Source organism: Scophthalmus maximus, chromosome 5 (assembly GCF_022379125.1).
Source record: "Scophthalmus maximus strain ysfricsl-2021 chromosome 5, ASM2237912v1, whole genome shotgun sequence".
Classification (NCBI taxonomy): domain Eukaryota; kingdom Metazoa; phylum Chordata; class Actinopteri; order Pleuronectiformes; family Scophthalmidae; genus Scophthalmus; species Scophthalmus maximus.
In genome coordinates this window covers 24,400,001-24,417,500 of record NC_061519.1, presented here as the reverse complement: position 1 = coordinate 24,417,500, position 17,500 = coordinate 24,400,001, and the positions used below count along the sequence as shown (strand labels likewise).

The following is a 17,500-nucleotide window of genomic DNA, read 5'->3' as shown; positions in this document are numbered from 1 at the left end:
CAGCAATGACGGAGGAAGAAATGGAAATCACTCGACGGCCGACGGGGCCAATATTTCCCCCAACACGAGAGCGTTTGACCCCACGGGGCTTTTGCAAGTGACCGGGGCTCGGTGCATCCCGCTAGTCAGGAACCACTTTTTGATGGGCCTCTTTTCTTTCGCCTGGCTTTGTCTCATATCCTTGTCTCTGTCTCCTGAAGGTTTTGCCTCTGTGCCCGGGGATGATGCATATTGACGAGTGTGTTCTCTGCTTCTCCCGTTCTTTTTCTTTGCTTTTCTTTCCCCCCTGCCTTCCCGTCACTCTCCCCATTATCCTCTCTCTCTCTCTCTCTCTCTCTCTCTCTCTCTCTCTCTCTCTCTCTCTCTCTATTTCTGCTGCCTTTCATCATCCATCTCCTGTTTGCACCAATATTCCCCCGCCAACACCCCTTCCCTTCCCTTCCCATCTCTCTTTCCTCCAATCTGCCTTTGCCCCCACCCCCCACCCCCCATCCGCCCTTTTCTCACCGTCCTCTTCCTCATTCCTCTCCTCTTCTCTCAAGACCCCACAGCCATGTTGACCTCTTCGGGGGTGGACCACGCTGTGATCGGAGGGGTGGTGGCCGTGATCGTCTTCATCCTGCTCTGCCTCCTCATCGTCCTCGGCAGATACCTCATCCGACACAAAGGTCACCCGCGCACGCACGAGCACGCACGCACGCACACGCACACGCACACGCACACGGACACGTGACACCGCACTCAAACACTCGTGCATGCATGCATGAGTGTCCGCGGGGAGATACACACTTGCATGAATATGGATACGTGCGCACCAAAGACCGGATCTCGCACTCACAAAGGCGGGGACGCTCTCATACCTGGATGTGAATTCCGAGCACAAGCCTCGCTTGCGTCGAGAAACCGAATGAAGCGAATGTTTATTCATTGGCTCTTTAGGGTCACGCGACTTCCTGCGAGATGAGACGTCCTGACATAAGCATTGTGTCGGCTGCGTCTGGTCAAACGTCTGGCACAGAAGCTTAATGAGCCGACTGTAGCCGCGCTTTCTCTCTCGATCGCACGCGTTCGGGCTTCTCAGAATCTCTTTTCTTTTTTTGCTTTTGGAATATAAACAAACAAGAGCAAAGCAAATTCAAATGTCTCGGCTCCGACGGGGGAAATTTAAATGGTAATATTAGAAAAATGCTCTGGGCCCCCAGGTGGCACGGTTGATACCAACACGCCCACCACCAAAGTGAGCCAGCAGGGTCCAATCCCCGGCTCCGCCGCCTCCAGCTGGGCCAGAATATTGAACACAGGCGTTCACACACGGCGTTCACACACGGCGCCGGTTCCCGTGAGGGGGACAGCGACTCGCCCTGGTTGGTTCCGGCCCCGCGCGCAGGGGTCGGGGGGGCGAAGCGAGTGACCCGGTCGTCCCTGGTCGTTTCACCGCCAATTAGATGAGATTGGATGGAGATTATGATTGGGTTTGTCTATGAAGCACAACGCAGCAGACGGAGCGAACTGATGAAGTTTCTTTACTCAAGTTCATGTCCAAAAACGAACCCCAACCCAAGTGGACCTGAACCCAAGAGGATTTTGCCCAACTTCTTTTACTGTGGTCAAGGATGAACTCCGGTGTTGAGTCAGATTACTTTGAAATGTAATCAGGCACTGATGACAAATTACATGGCAATTTTTGTAATCAGTAACGTAAAAACAATCCAATCGGACCGCTTCAAAATCAAACATTGAAAATATTGCACCTCATACCAAAAAAAAAATGGAAGGGACCAAAAATGAATCTTTAAATCTCTTTAAACGTTTGAAAACATTTTCAATGCAAACAAAATGCATTTAGCAGAGTTAGCATTGGTTATATTATATGTATATATATATATATATAAATATATATATATGATGTACTTTTTTTTTAAATCATACATTTTTTCAAATGTAATCTGGTCTGATTATAGTTACTTATTTTTTGTAATCTGATGACGTAATCCAGATGACATGTAATCCGTTTCTACCCAACCCTGGCTAACTTTAACAGTAAGATATTTTTTTATAAATGACTTGATGTGTCACAGACAACCGGTGACAACCAACCAGTTGTGGAGTTATGAAGTGGCTCTTTGTCAAAAATGTCTCTAAATTTACGTTTAAAATGGAAGATTTTCATGTCCATGTCTCACGGTGCACAGCCGCTCTCAGGATTCTATCTCCACGTGTGCGACGGACCCAAAGAAAACTTCAACCACATCCAACCAAAATGTTCATAAAGACATCTAAAGTGATACTGTAGACATTAATAACTGTGTCATATCAGCGTCTGTCCTGCTGGCCCTCTTGTCATCGTGCAGAGACAGTGTTTTGACTTTTACTGCCTCAGCAGAACCTAACCCCCTAATCTCTCTCTCTCTCTCTCTCTCTCTCGCTCTCTCCCTCTTCCTGTCTTTTGTCTCTTTCGCGTCTCTGTTCTCGTCCACAGGGACGTATCTGACCCACGAAGCCAAGGGCTCCGACGACGCCCCCGACGCCGACACGGCAATCATCAACGCCGAGGGAGGCACCTCCGGCGCAGAGGACAAGAAGGAGTACTACATCTAGACACAGAGGACCGGGCGCAGTGGAGAAACGGAGCCGGAGGAGGAGGAGGAGGAGGAAAAGATGGAGGACGTGTGGTAGAGGGGATGGGGGGGGGGGAGAAAACCTCCATTTTGTTTCTCACAACGCTTCAGTTCTTCACGCGGCCGGACGGACGACGGGGAGGGGAGGTGAAAAAGGAACTGTGGGCAGCGTAAAGTGATGAGTTGAGCTTCAACTGGTACTACCCCCCCCCCCCCCCCCCCCCCCTTTTTTTGCTTTGATACAGGGAAGTGAGATTTTGCACTGATAATACGGACAAACTGAAGTTACACACTCACTCACACACACACTCACACACACACTCACACACTCACACGCGAGTCATTTTTTTTGGGGGGGGGGGGGGTTCACGGACTCGAATGCTCGTAGACGCTCTCAGAATAACAAAAACACAAGCTTCCTACTAACACGTCTGACTTGTGACACCGTGACGCATTCCCTCACACGCATCGCATCGCATCCCGAACCGCCACGGCCCTCGCAAAAGGGAAAAAAATTGTAAATCACATTCCCCCGGCAAAACCCGCTGTTCCACTTCCCACCGCCAGGCCGAACCTGTCGCCCCCCCCCCATCGACATTCGAAACCGAACCAGCTCTTGTCTCTTTTCCCCGCATCTTTGTTTTTCTTTTCCTTTTGTTTGTCACATCCTCTTCGTGCGTCAAGGCGGCGTCCCTCCGTGAACCTCCTGGCGGCGGAGAGATCCACCTAAATTATTACCGACAGACACAATCTCCCCTTTTTCTCACTGTTTAAATCTTTTTTCACACCATCCACTGTCTTTCTGCGCGCTCCCACACACACACACACACACACACACACACACACACACACACACACCCTAGCTTCCTCCTGACGCAGCATCACACAACACGCAACACTCATGCAGAAAATAACATCCTCGCCTTGGGCTACAAAGCCAAGGCGCTCCCGTATACATATATAAATATATATAAATATATATATATATATATATATAGAATTATATAGCATTCTTTTTACTTGACGGGAAATGTTCGGTGTGCACCCCCTGGCCTCCCTGTCGCTCATTCTTCTCTCCCTGTATCTCGTACTGGTCTGTTGCTGCATTACAGTAACGTATATACTAAAAAAAAGAAAAAGAAAACGCCTGCCTGTTTTTTATTACGTGCGTGGAAAAATGCTGAGTCGAAAAAAAACCCCATCAGTATCCGGGGGGAGAAAGAAGATATATATATATATATATAAATGACGACGACGAGAACGTTGCGATGAAGACTAACCTTATCTGCAAATACTTGTATGAGGAATGCTCTCCTTTTTTTTTCTTCCTTCTTTTTCATTTGATGTCATTGGGTTCCCATGAGGTCAGCGAGGGATTTCATCTCTCGTCAGTGTTACTGTCAGTGTTAACGGTTTACAGTGTCTGTCAGTCCGTCAGCCCACGGATATGAATTCTTTCTCACGCGGTGGTTCGTGATTTTGAGGTTTTTATGGGTTGGTTTTTTTTTTCGGTGCTGTTTGTTTATTTCCCCTTCCTCTTCCTGTTGCCCTGCGTCCACTGCCGCCATTTTGTCCCCCTGCCCCCCCCCCACCCCCTCCCAAAAAACAGAAACTGTAGCAAAACCAATGGTCGAGACACGTTATCGGCGAGGGGTTTTCGTGGAGCGTCGCCGCCTGGTGCCCGTCGCCCCGCCCGGCCCTGCTGACCTCGCCTCCCGCCTCCCGCCTCCCGCCTCCGACTCGTGCTGGGTTTTTTTTCTCCCTCCGCTTGTCTTGGCGCTTCCACCCAATCGAGTAGTGACACCATGACTTCCTCCTCCTCTGAAGAAGAAGAAGAAGAAGAAGAAGAAGAAGAAGAAGAAGAAGAAGACGCTGGCACAGTCGCTGCTTTGCGAGAGGCGTGGCGAAGAGCGCTCGCTTTTTTGCTGTCCCCTACAGGGCCCAACGGGAACTGCCTACATGCGTTACGACAAACTCACTGGCAAAAAAGAGAAATTGTTGCTGTAATTGAGCTTCTGCGCGCGCGTGTGTGCGTGTGTGTGTGTGTGTGTGTGTGTGTGTGTGTGTGTGTGTGTGTGTGTGTGTGTGTGTGTGTGTGTGTGCTGTTTTTTTGTTTTTTTTTTGCAAAGCAGGAATCATTCAGCCGGCTCAGCGGGAAAAAAAAAAAAAGGTTCCCACAAACGAACGGTGCTTTGTTCAGGTTGGCGAGTTCGCCGGGTTCCTGGCGACGGCTCCGATTGGCCCCGGTCGCGGAAATTGATTGCAATCTCGCTAAGAGGCTCTTGGCTCCGGACTGTTCACGTGCCAAGGTCTCGGCCCGGCGGGGGGGGGGGGGGCCACGTGGCGCCGAGGCCGGAGTCTGGGCCGCCGCACTAACGCTGAAGAAAGTCATTTGGGGACTTAAATGTCCTCCCTCCCCTCCCTCCCCTCCCTCCGCCCCGCCCGTCCATTCCTTTCCATTCTTTAATTAATCATCCGGTCTGCGTCCTGATCCACCTTCACCCGGCCGCTCCTTCCCTCGTCACCCCCTCCCCCTCCCCCTCCATCTCTTGGGCGATGTGCGACTCTCCCGCTCGCCGGTTTCCTCTCTCACCCGGGAGTTCCGCGTAGACGTACAGTGGAAGTAGCGTCTGTAGGTTTTCTCGCCGACCGGCTCCTCCACCACGGCGCCGTTCGTTTGGACGGCCTTCTCCCCCGTAGACAGTTACGTCTGTGTTCGTTCTTTTTGTACACCTCTTTTGGGAATGTTCAGGGATTGTGCTTTTTTTCGTACCCCCCCCCCCCCGCATTAACTTTGCTACCTAGCTGGCTGCGTTCGAATCCAAGTGGCCCCAGCTGGTGTGTCTATAAGCTAGCTAATACACAAAGGGTGATGTGACCCCCGGAGCAGGGTCAGCTGGTGTCGTTCTGATGTTCTTTGGTCCCCCCCCCCCCCCCCCCCCCCCCCCCCCCCTTCTTCTTCCCCGGGGATCTCGCAAAGCTCGGCTTTAAAACAGGGTCGGACGCGGGGGTTTTTTTTATTATGCACCGGACAATTTCGAAAAAAACAACCCCCGAGGTGAATGATGTCTGCAGACCAGAGGAAGGAGTGTGGGGGCGGGGGGCGGGGGGGCCGCTCTGTCCACTCGAGAGACACCTCGAATTCTGCTCCGCGAAAGGGACGCCAGGGGAAAACCTGCCTCGTACTCAAACAAAAGTGTGTAGTGTCTTCTTAAAAACTAATGGACCTGTATTTGCCTGTAACTTATCGTCCTGTCCTTCTTTGGTCTTAGTTAATGTGCTAGCATGTAGCTTGCATGAGAAAAACGGCGGGAGAAAAATGTAGATAGTGTCGTCTGGAGGAGGAGGAGGAGAAGTGCTCGACGAAGCTTCCTCTCCTGGGACAAGGAGGAAGGGCAAAGGTCGGGGCCCCCGCGCTGACCCTCGCCTGCTGTTCTCTGATCTGCACACATACCAGTTAGAGCCCCCGCACGCGTAGCTCCTCCACACAACCGCTAAAGCATAGGGAGTAGGAGTGGCTGTATCCTTCTCATCCCACCACCGCTACGTCGCAGAGGTACAAATGGCATCGAATTGGCCCGTGCCATCATGAATTTTTCCGTGCGTCCGTGCAGTAATGACAAGCTGTCACCAGATGCCAGCAGACAGCAGCTTTTCTGGTCCGAGCTGTCCTGTCCCGTCCCGTCCTGTCCTGTCCCGTCCCGTCCCGCCACTCAACTCTCGCCGACTCCCCTTCAGGGCAGTCGCACACTCGCTGCCACTCATCCCCGTTTTCAATTTGATTCAAATTTCAAAACTTTTTTTAAATTTACGTTTTGTAAAAACTTACAAATAGAAGGAAAGGTGTGCATAGTCTTAAATTTATTACTTTCAATTCAATTGATAATCATTTGATTTATTTTTATTTTTAAGGTTAGAGAAGTTTAGTTGTTGTTTTTTCTGCGTATTTTATTGTTTCAACAACCAGTTTTTATATCATTTTGTGTACATAGTGTTGCCTTTACTGGATACTCTTTACATACGCGTACCCATACACACTTTGCACACACACACAAACACACACACACACACACACTTTGGGTATACACGCACATTCACACACATATCTGCATATGCACAGCCGTCTGTGACGACGGTGCATTTGTACATATGTGTGTGTATGTGCCTTTGTGTAAGAGTGTGACACGTGTATCGATCGACCCCCAAACAGACTCCGGAGACAATATACGTTCGCAAAAATGTCTTTTTTCCTTTTTCTTTCAATGACGGCCACGACGTGTTTGTTGTTGGCGTCATTATTTTTGGATGACAAGTCTTCCTCTTTTGAATAAATGTCCATATCACGTGAGAATATAGTGCTGTGTCGCGTACGTTAAGTTTGTCCCATCGCCGGTGATGTCATCGAGGCGAGAGCCGACCGCCGCATGCCGTGGTGGGTTGTTCGGCTCTCTGTTGGCCGTTATGTTCATGAACTATTTGTTTTTAATTTGGGTTATTTTTTCTGTTAAAAAATACCAGTTCAGTTGTTGACTTCAATAAACATGCATTTGGGTTAATTTCACCTGTGGCGTCGTTGGTTTTGTCCTGTTGAGAAAGTTTGAAAAATCACATCCAAGGATTCGGAAGTGTTCATCCTGTTCAGTGAAGATTGCAACACGACTTCGGGGAAATGTCACATTTCCCTAAAGCAACTGGAAAGTCCCAAAATCATATTAAGACCGCTCACACGGAATACCCACATCTCCTAAATCCTAGTATTTAGATTTACTAATATAGTCTTTTACAAAAAATTTCTGAAAAAAACCTATTTAGTTAAATATGAACTCATAGTTTCAATAACCACTGGGTGTAGAACAGTGTAAATAATCCACAGGTAAAAAAAAAAAAAAGGCCTCACTCCACCTTGTGTTTTTCGTACCGTGCAGTTAGCGAGTTTGTCCACCAGAGGGCAGCGCAAGACAATAACTCAAAGCCCCTTGTTCAAAACAGTAAAAAGGTCACTTGGTTCTAGAATTTAAAAAAAAACACTGACTGACTCTTTTTTAAATTTAATTGAATTCCTTCTCTCGTTATTGCTAAAGTAGATTACTGCTGTTTTCCAGTAATAATGCTTTCTTTATCTCACAAGAGGCACGAATAAAGCGAAATAAAGGCCTCGTGGTCTCTTCACCCCCCCCCCCCCGTCCTTTCTTCTGCTCTGTGTGGTTTTGGGGGGAATATTGTTTCCACATGTCGACCCCGGGTCGGATGTTCATAATCAGCCGTACACTGTACACATGCTACCAGTTAATTACACAGCAAGCAGTAACACAACGCTCGCACAGCTGCACGTCTGTAACTCTGTGCAGCTGTGCGAGGATGTGGTTGTTCCTGTATATCCACTTATTCCGTGTTGGAAAAGAACAAAATGCATTTATGTAGGTGCTAACAAAAGCCTATAGTGCAGACTTTGTTTGAAGGGCTCCCACTGTTGCTGACATTTCACCAAAAGGCCTCTTCCATGACATAACATATTGCTTCATTTGCAGACTGTGAAGTCACGGAACTATTGGTTCCTTTGGCTTTTAATCTTTGAAAACTTGGGGGAAATTTCCCATCAGGTCCCTGTTGTTTGTACAGTATGCCGAGTGCAGGAATATAACATAAGAGAGGCTTTATTATGTTTATTACAGTGGTAAATCACAGCAGATCACACTTGTAACAGATGTGACTATCAATGATACTGTCGTCAATCACAGAAAGATTTTATTATATGTAAAGTTAAACTCATTGATTCCACATTTATACAATGAAAACAATTCACCACAAAGTCTTTAGCGTTTCTCTTTTGAAAATCAATGGCTAAACTTGATGTTTGGTTGTTGCATATTTGGAGGTTAACACTCAAAGACTCGGTGGCCCTGTTTTCCTCATGACACTGATTGACCGTGGCCTGGAACATGAGCAAAACACACGTTTGATTCAGACATCGCAAAACTGTGCGTGTAAAAGCAAAGAAATACAGAAATACAAAAATCTTTACCAGAATGATTCTGACAGCTCCAGTAAACAAGCTGACTCGTCTGACTGGTCTTTAGAATATGTTTTTACTTCATTGTTGTTTGTTGTACACAGATGGGATAAAGGATATAGAAACACAATAATAAACAATAATTCCATTTATAGATCTTTTATGAGGCCTATAGATGAGAATATACCTGTAATTTGGTCATAGCTGCATGTCTACACTTGGCTTTTATTCAAATGTATGTTTAAAAAATAATAAAATAACCTGCTCATATGCTCAATTAAAGCTTGTGGTGTTTCTTACCTTTCCAGGTTCAAAGTGCCCCGTGACCCTTAAATGGAAATGTATTGTTATTATTATTATAAAGCGGTGGACGATGGATGGATGGCTAGATGGTTCAAAGTGCAGTTCTCATTGCGGCCACTGGAGCGCCCTCCTCCTCCTCCTCCTCCTCTTCCTCTCTGTGGTGTCCAACACGGAGATTTGGAGCAGGGAGGCGGTGGAGAGAGAGAGAGAGAGAGAGAGAGAGAGAGAGAGAGAGAGAGAGAGAGAGAGAGAGGAGGGGAGAGTGTGTGTGCCACTGATTGGAGAGAGAGAGAGAGAGAGAGAGAGGGAGGAATTCAGTCCCGTTTAAATGGGAGCCCAGAGCGCACAGAGGGAAAGGAGAGAGAGAGAGAGAGAGAGGGCAACAAAAAGTGGAGAGAGGTTTATTTTACGCACGGGGGAAACAGGAGAGCGAGTTAAGGAAAGAAGCGTTGGATTCTTTTTATCTTTTTCTTTTTTTTCTTTTTCTTTGCCCTCCACTAAATTCGGCTCCGTCTTCACTCCCATGACTCCGAGGGGATTCCAGTTGAATTCAGCTCGACGGGAGGAATTGATGGTGTCTCTTCGGGGGAGCAGAGCCGAGGGGAGCAACCTGAGCGCGCTCGGCTGAACCGCACCATGCCGGCCCTGTGGACCCTAACTTTGGCGATCACTTTGAACCAAGGTGAGAGATGTTGAGACACACACAGACACACACACGCACACACACACACACACTCGGGTCGAAGTGGCTGAGGCTCAAAGCGACGGACTTGAAAGTTTCTTCTTTCTTTTCAATGTCCACAAATATTCTTCATCCCTTTTTGTCCTTTGTGCGGGCGTCCGTGCGCTCTGTGTGTGTGTGCGTGTGTGTGTGTGTGTGTTCTTTCTTTCAGACCGCGCGTCTGTGTGTCTGGGAAATATGCGCGTGCACGCGCGTGGTTGTGAATGTGTTATGTTGTTATGGATTTGTGCTGCTGCCCTGGACATCATCATCATCATCATCATCATCATCCTCCTCATCATCATCACAGCTCGCTGGTGCTGAAGAGTTGGAGTCGCGGGGTGTCCAGGGTCTTGGCTCCGCTGGGGGGAGATTTAGTACAGAGCCGACACACACGCACGGTTCAGACGTGTTGCGTTCATGATTTCAGTTTTCATTTTTTTCTTCAATTACGCGTCGTTGTTTTTTTATGGGACAGAGATGTGGAGCATCTGCACGCGACGGCGCTCTGACGTGACCTTTGAAACGCATGAAGGGATACATTTGGTTGACTGACACACGCAGCAAAACGCAGTGGGTCAACACAAGATTCGTGCACGCGCACTTGCTTTTGCGCACGTGCACTCACACACACACACGCACAGACACAATCACATTGCGCAAAACCTGCCAGCCGGGGATGATAGATGAGGCAAGGAGCCAGTGCACACAGTCTGGTCGGTCCGGGCTCTAACATGAGTCACACTGGATCAATTTCCGACACACACGGCACGCACGCGCATTCCATCAATCCCAGTGTGTGTGGGTGTGTGTGTGTGTGTGTTTGTGCGTGTGCGTGCGTGTGTGTGCGTGTGTTTGTGTGTGTGTGTGTGTGTGTGAGTGTGTGAGAGAGAGCAGTGGAGTGTAAAGAGCAGCGCAAGTGTCTCTTGAGAGGGAAAGTGCGTGTGTGTGTGTGTGTGTGTGTTAGAGAAGGAGAGGGAGATAACAGAGACCAGTGCGTCCTCCTCTCCTTAGCATGCAGGTGGAGTCTCGCGTGCTCGTGCCCGTGCCCGTGCGCGCGGCCTCGCTGCAAACGTGCAGGTGCCAAGAAAAATTCATATTTTACCATAAAGACGGAGACATATTCACTGGACTGGAGGAGAACCCCATTACTAATATTAATGTCCCTGTTTATCGATCACCTTGATAGATTGCCCTTTCTCCCTCTTGCTCTCTCTCACCTCTACACACACACACACACACACACACACACACACATACACGCACACACACACGCACACACACGCAGGCTTCCAGTGCGAGAGAAGATGAGCGTTTGTGATCGTGTTTGAGAGAAATCATGGCTCCATAGACAAAGGTGATTCATTTTAGTGGCCTGATGTGAACAGTTCAACCGTGTGTGCGTGTGTGTGTGTGTGTGTGTGTGTGTGTACCTGTCTCGGCACCTGGGTCTCTGGTGCCGCAGGCCGCCGGTGTGATGAGCCACAGACGGTTATCTGCATGGACAGGCAGTCAGAGGATCGAGCTCCCGGGCTGGAGCGGCGCCGACCACCTGAGTGGAACAAAACAGAATTGAATATTATTATCGTTGCTTTAAAACAATAGAGTAGAATCGAACGACACACGTGATTGGGGGGGGGGGGGGGGGATCTGCATAAAGCCAGAGCGTCTCAGGTTGTAAAACAGAGGCATTCACCTTAAATCCAGTGAATCAGATTATAGATCAGTCGACATTCTGATAAATCAGTGTCAATCAGTCAATAATAACGAGCCCAGATGAACGAGGACGAGAGCTCGGTGGAAGAGAAGAGATCGTAAAAGGAGGGTTAGGAACGTCTGATGATTCTAGATGAGGACAATCAGAGCAGAGAGAAACGAGAACAGAACTGCACAACAACAGAACAGAAACAGGAACGGAACAGAGCCAAAGAGAACACACAGAACCAAAGAGAACACACAGAACCAAAGAGAACACAGAACCAAAGAGAACACACAGAACCAAAGAGAACACACAGAACCAAAGAGGACACACAGAACCAAAGAGAACACACAGAATCAAAGAGAACACACAGAACCAAAGAGAACACACAGAACCAAAGAGGACACACAGAACCAAAGAGAACACACAGAATCAAAGAGAACACACAGAACCAAAGAGAACACAGAACCAAAGAGAACACACAGAAACAGAAGAGAACACACTGAAACAGAAGAGAACACATTGAAACAGAAGAGAACACAGAAACAGAAGAGAACACACAGAACCAAAGAGAACACATAAACAGAAGAGAACACACAGAACCAAAGAGAACACACAGAACCAAAGAGAACACAGAACCAAAGAGAACACATAGAAACAGAAGAGAACACACTGAAACAGAAGAGAACACACAGAACCAAAGAGAACACATAGAAACAGAAGAGAACACACTGAAACAGAAGAGAACACACAGAACCAAAGAGAACACACAGAAACAGAAGAGAACACACAGAACCAAAGAGAACACACAGAAACATAGAGAACACACAGAAACAGAAGAGAACACACAGAACCAAAGAGAACACAGAACCAAAGAGAACACACAGAAACAGAAGAGAACACACTGAAACAGAAGAGAACACACAGAAACATAGAGAACACAGAAACAGAAGAGAACACACTGAAACAGAAGAGAACACAGAAACAGAAGAGAACACACTGAAACAGAAGAGAACACAGAAACAGAAGAGAACACACAGAACCAAAGAGAACACACAGAAACATAGAGAACACACAGAAACAGAAGAGAACATAAAGAACCAAAGAGAACACAGAACCAAAGAGAACACACAGAAACAGAAGAGAACACACAGAACCAAAGAGAACACAGAACCAAAGAGAACACACAGAAACAGAAGAGAACACACAGAAACAGAAGAGAACACACTGAAACAGAAGAGAACACAGAAACAGAAGAGAACACACAGAACCAAAGAGAACACATAAACAGAAGAGAACACACTGAAACAGAAGAGAACACAGAAACAGAAGAGAACACACAGAACCAAAGAGAACACACAGAAACATAGAGAACACACAGAAACAGAAGAGAACACACAGAAACAGAAGAGAACACACAGAAACAGAAGAGAACACACTGAAACAGAAGAGAACACAGAAACAGAAGAGAACACACAGAAACAGAAGAGAACAAACAGGGAAAGAGAAGGAAAGATATGCACAGGAAGAGAATTCAAACAGAACCTAAAGAAAACAGACAGAATAGAAACGGAACCAAAAAGATCAGAAAGAAGATACAGTGAAGAGCAGCATAGAGACAGAACAGTCGAGAGCAGAACACAAACAGAAACAACAGAACAAAGACAGAACAGAACAGAACAGAACAGAACAGCAGAGGGCAGAGCACAGACCCACACAGAACCGAATGAGAACAGAACAGAAGACAGAACAGTAGAGAACAGAACAAGAGGAACAGAGAAGAGAGCAGCAAATAGAGCAATAGAGAACAGAGGAGGAACGAGACGGAACAGCAGAGAACAGAACAGAATCAGGCAGAGAACAGAACGTAACAGCAGATGACAGAGAACAATCGCTTGCCAAACAGCAGAGGAGAGAGAGCAGAGAACAGAACAGATCAGAGGACCGAACAGTATGAAAACAGAACAGAGAACAGAACAGAGAGAACATAGTAGAGAACAGTATGAGAACAGAGAACATAGTAGAGAACAGAGAACAGAGAACATAGTAGAGAACAGAGAACATAGTAGAGAACAGTATGAGTACAGAGAACATAGTAGAGAACAGAGAACATAGTAGAGAACAGAGAACATAGTAGAGAACAGAGAACATAGTAGAGAACAGTAAGAGTACAGAGAACATAGTAGAGAACAGAGAACATAGTAGAGAACAGAGAACAGAGAACATAGTAGAGAACAGAGAACATAGTAGAGAACAGTATGAGTACAGAGAACATAGTAGAGAACAGTATGAGAATAGAGAACAGAGAACATAGTAGAGAACAGAGAACAGAGAACATAGTAGAGAACAGAGAACATAGTGGAGAACAGTATGAGAATAGAGAACAGAGAACATAGTAGAGAACAGAGAACAGAACAGTATGAGAACAGAACAGAGTAGAGAACAGTATGAGAACAGTATGAGAACAGAGCAGATTAGAGAACAGTGTGAGAACAGAGAGAACATAGTAGAGAACAGTATGAGAACAGAACAGTATGAGAACAGTATGAGAACAGTATGAGAACAGAACAGTATGAGAACAGAACAGTATGAGAACAGTATGAGAACAGAACAGTATGAGAACAGTATGAGAACAGTATGAGAACAGAACAGTATGAGAACAGAACAGTATGAGAACAGTATGAGAACAGAACAGTATGAGAACAGAACAGTATGAGAACAGTATGAGAACAGAACAGTATGAGAACAGAACAGTATGAGAACCGAGCAGTGAACAGTATGAGAACAGTATGAGAACAGAACAGTATGAGAACAGTATGAGAACAGTATGAGAACAGAACAGTATGAGAACAGTATGAGAACAGAACAGTATGAGAACAGAACAGTATGAGAACCGAGCAGTGAACAGTATGAGAACAGTATGAGAACAGAACAGTATGAGAACAGTATGAGAACAGTATGAGAACAGAACAGTATGAGAACAGTATGAGAACAGAACAGTATGAGAACAGAACAGTATGAGAACCGAGCAGTGAACAGTATGAGAACAGTATGAGAACAGAACAGTATGAGAACAGAACAGTATGAGAACAGTATGAGAACAGTATGAGAACAGAACAGTATGAGAACAGAACAGTATGAGAACAGAACAGTATGAGAACAGTATGAGAACAGAACAGTATGAGAACAGTATGAGAACAGAACAGTATGAGAACAGAACAGTATGAGAACAGTATGAGAACAGAACAGTATGAGAAAAGAACAGTATGAGAACCGAGCAGTGAACAGTATGAGAACAGTATGAGAACAGAACAGTATGAGAACAGAACAGTATGAGAACAGTATGAGAACAGAACAGTATGAGAACAGTATGAGAACAGAACAGTATGAGAACAGAACAGTATGAGAACAGTATGAGAACAGAACAGTATGAGAACAGTATGAGAACAGAACAGTATGAGAACAGTATGAGAACAGAACAGTATGAGAACAGAACAGTATGAGAACAGTATGAGAACAGAACAGTATGAGAACAGAACAGTATGAGAACCGAGCAGTGAACAGTATGAGAACAGTATGAGAACAGAACAGTATGAGAACAGTATGAGAACAGTATGAGAACAGTATGAGAACAGAACAGTATGAGAACAGAACAGTATGAGAACAGTATGAGAACAGAACAGTATGAGAACAGTATGAGAACAGTATGAGAACAGTATGAGAACAGAACAGTATGAGAACAGAACAGTATGAGAACAGTATGAGAACAGAACAGTATGAGAACAGTATGAGAACAGTATGAGAACAGTATGAGAACAGAACAGTATGAGAACAGTATGAGAACAGAACAGTATGAGAACAGAACAGTATGAGAACAGTATGAGAACAGAACAGTATGAGAACAGAACAGTATGAGAACCGAGCAGTGAACAGTATGAGAACAGTATGAGAACAGAACAGTATGAGAACAGAACAGTATGAGAACAGTATGAGAACAGAACAGTATGAGAACAGTATGAGAACAGAACAGTATGAGAACAGTATGAGAACAGTATGAGAACAGAACAGTATGAGAACAGAACAGTATGAGAACAGTATGAGAACAGAACAGTATGAGAACAGTATGAGAACAGTATGAGAACAGTATGAGAACAGAACAGTATGAGAACAGAACAGTATGAGAACAGTATGAGAACAGAACAGTATGAGAACAGTATGAGAACAGTATGAGAACAGTATGAGAACAGAACAGTATGAGAACAGTATGAGAACAGAACAGTATGAGAACAGAACAGTATGAGAACAGTATGAGAACAGAACAGTATGAGAACAGAACAGTATGAGAACAGAACAGTATGAGAACAGTATGAGAACAGAACAGTATGAGAACAGTATGAGAACAGTATGAGAACCGAGCAGCGAGCAGCGTCTCCAGCTGACCGGAGTGTGTCAATGGGATCACAGTGGATCTACATGCAGCAGCTGCAGCCTAATGTGTGTTTAGCCTGTTTGGACTCTTCCAGGTGTCTGTTGCTCAGTCAGGCCAACTCCCTCTCTGTCTGTGGGCCTCTGATTACCATTCGGCCCTGTGTGTGTGTGTGTGGGTGTGTGTGTGTGTGTGTGTGTGTGTGGGGTTCTGATGTAAGCGTGTTGCCGCCGTGATCCGACACCGCGCCGCCCGCCAGCGCCGCTCTGGCCACAGGCGAGGAAGTCTGTGTTCTTCAGAGTCAATTCTCGGGCAGCACTTTTTTCCTCGAGCTGAACATTTCTTTGCAGCCCGATCCTGCAAGCAAAGCAAGCAGAGCAGTTCTTGCACCGCAAGCACCTGTCCCGTCGTCTCCACTCCCCCCTCCCCCCCCCCCCCCCCCCCCCCCCCCCCCCACACACACACACACACACACACACACACACACACCACGCGCTTTCCTCCCATCACAAGAACAAGAGCAGAGGGCGCAGATGAGACGAGACAGGCTAAAAGACGGAGGGATGGGGGAGGCAGGGAGAGACGAAGAGAGGAGGAGACAGCCGGGGCTCAGTCCTAATCTGTTGACAAGAGGGGATGTTTGAGGATGAACAGAGGCGGAGCAGGGCCGTTCAGGAGCCCTGACTCCCGCCTGCGCTTTCGACAGCAGCGGCGCCATCCCGGCCGCGTTGATGGTTTACAACTTGATGCGCAGGTTTCACTCCCGACACCGCGTGGGATCTAGAGATTCACAGGAATCCTTGGAAGGGGAAATGTTTCCAGAGAACTTCTCGTAAAGAATTCAATCTGCTGTCGCCCCCCCCCCCCCCCGAAACATCTGAAATGATCCTGAGTGGTGCTGAGCGATACGGCTAGGGCTGCAGCTAACGATTACTTTTCATAATCAATTATGTCTCGATTAATCTGCTAGTTGTTGGGTCCGTGAAATGTCCTAAAGTTGTGAAAGTATGACGATCCTTTTCCCCCCAAAACACAAGGTGATGTTTTGTTTTGTCCACACACCAAAGATATTCAGTTTACTGTCACAGAGGAGCAATGAAACTAGAAAATATTCCCATTTAAGAAGCTAAAATCAGAGAATTTTGATTATTTTTACTCAAAACCGATGATCAAAATATTTGGCGTTTAATTTAGTAATCGATTATTTATGGATTAACTGTTGCAGCTCTAGATATGGCCTATGAATAATATCGCAATATATTTTTGTTATATCGGGATACACGATATATATTGCTGTATATTTAAAAAAAATCTCCTCATGTCTGTATTAGGACGTTCTTTAATCTTACTTATGTTCATTAATGGTTTCTATCGGGACAATTTTAAGCCTCAAAGCCTACGCCGGCGCCTTTACAATATTTTACGTGACAATTTGTAGTCGGATTAAGCGGTAGACGATGGATGGATGGATGGAATTTGTAGTCGCATTCATCTCATGCGCAACAAGCCGCGATACATGGAATATATTCGAGATACCGCCCAACCCCTAATCCGAAGCCAGTCCAGCTACCTGGGCTGTTCTTTTGATCATTCGGTTTCCAGATCTCCACTGTTTGGCCCTGGTACAGTTGTGTGTAATTCCTTCTTTTTTTTGGAATCATCCGATGGGGATTTGAAGGTTGAGTCATAACTGTTTTGGCATCCAAAGCATGAACAGATAACA

The 17,500-nt window shown here is 46.3% G+C and overlaps 2 protein-coding genes across 10 annotated transcripts in view; both read left to right on the top strand.

Annotated features, from left to right (window-relative positions):
* Positions 1-7,179, top strand: part of cadm3 (cell adhesion molecule 3) — an 86,932-nt gene extending 79,753 nt beyond the window's left edge. For all 3 annotated transcript variants that reach the window (XM_047332178.1, XM_047332179.1, XM_035633462.2), the window contains 2 exons: positions 543-668; positions 2,480-7,179. In XM_047332178.1, coding sequence (XP_047188134.1) covers positions 543-668; positions 2,480-2,598 — 245 coding nt within the window. In that variant the 3' untranslated portion in view covers positions 2,599-7,179. The remainder of the gene's footprint in view (positions 1-542; positions 669-2,479) is intronic.
* A 2,085-nt stretch (positions 7,180-9,264) lies between these two features.
* kirrel1b (kirre like nephrin family adhesion molecule 1b) overlaps positions 9,265-17,500 on the top strand; it is a 78,407-nt gene continuing 70,171 nt past the window's right edge. For 3 of the 7 annotated variants that reach the window (XM_035633461.2, XM_035633460.2, XM_035633459.2), the window contains exon 1: positions 9,265-9,613. In XM_035633461.2, coding sequence (XP_035489354.2) covers positions 9,568-9,613 — 46 coding nt within the window. In that variant the 5' untranslated portion in view covers positions 9,265-9,567. The remainder of the gene's footprint in view (positions 9,614-17,500) is intronic. The other 4 variants (XM_035633456.2, XM_035633454.2, XM_035633458.2 and 1 more) reach the window with 2 other exon arrangements.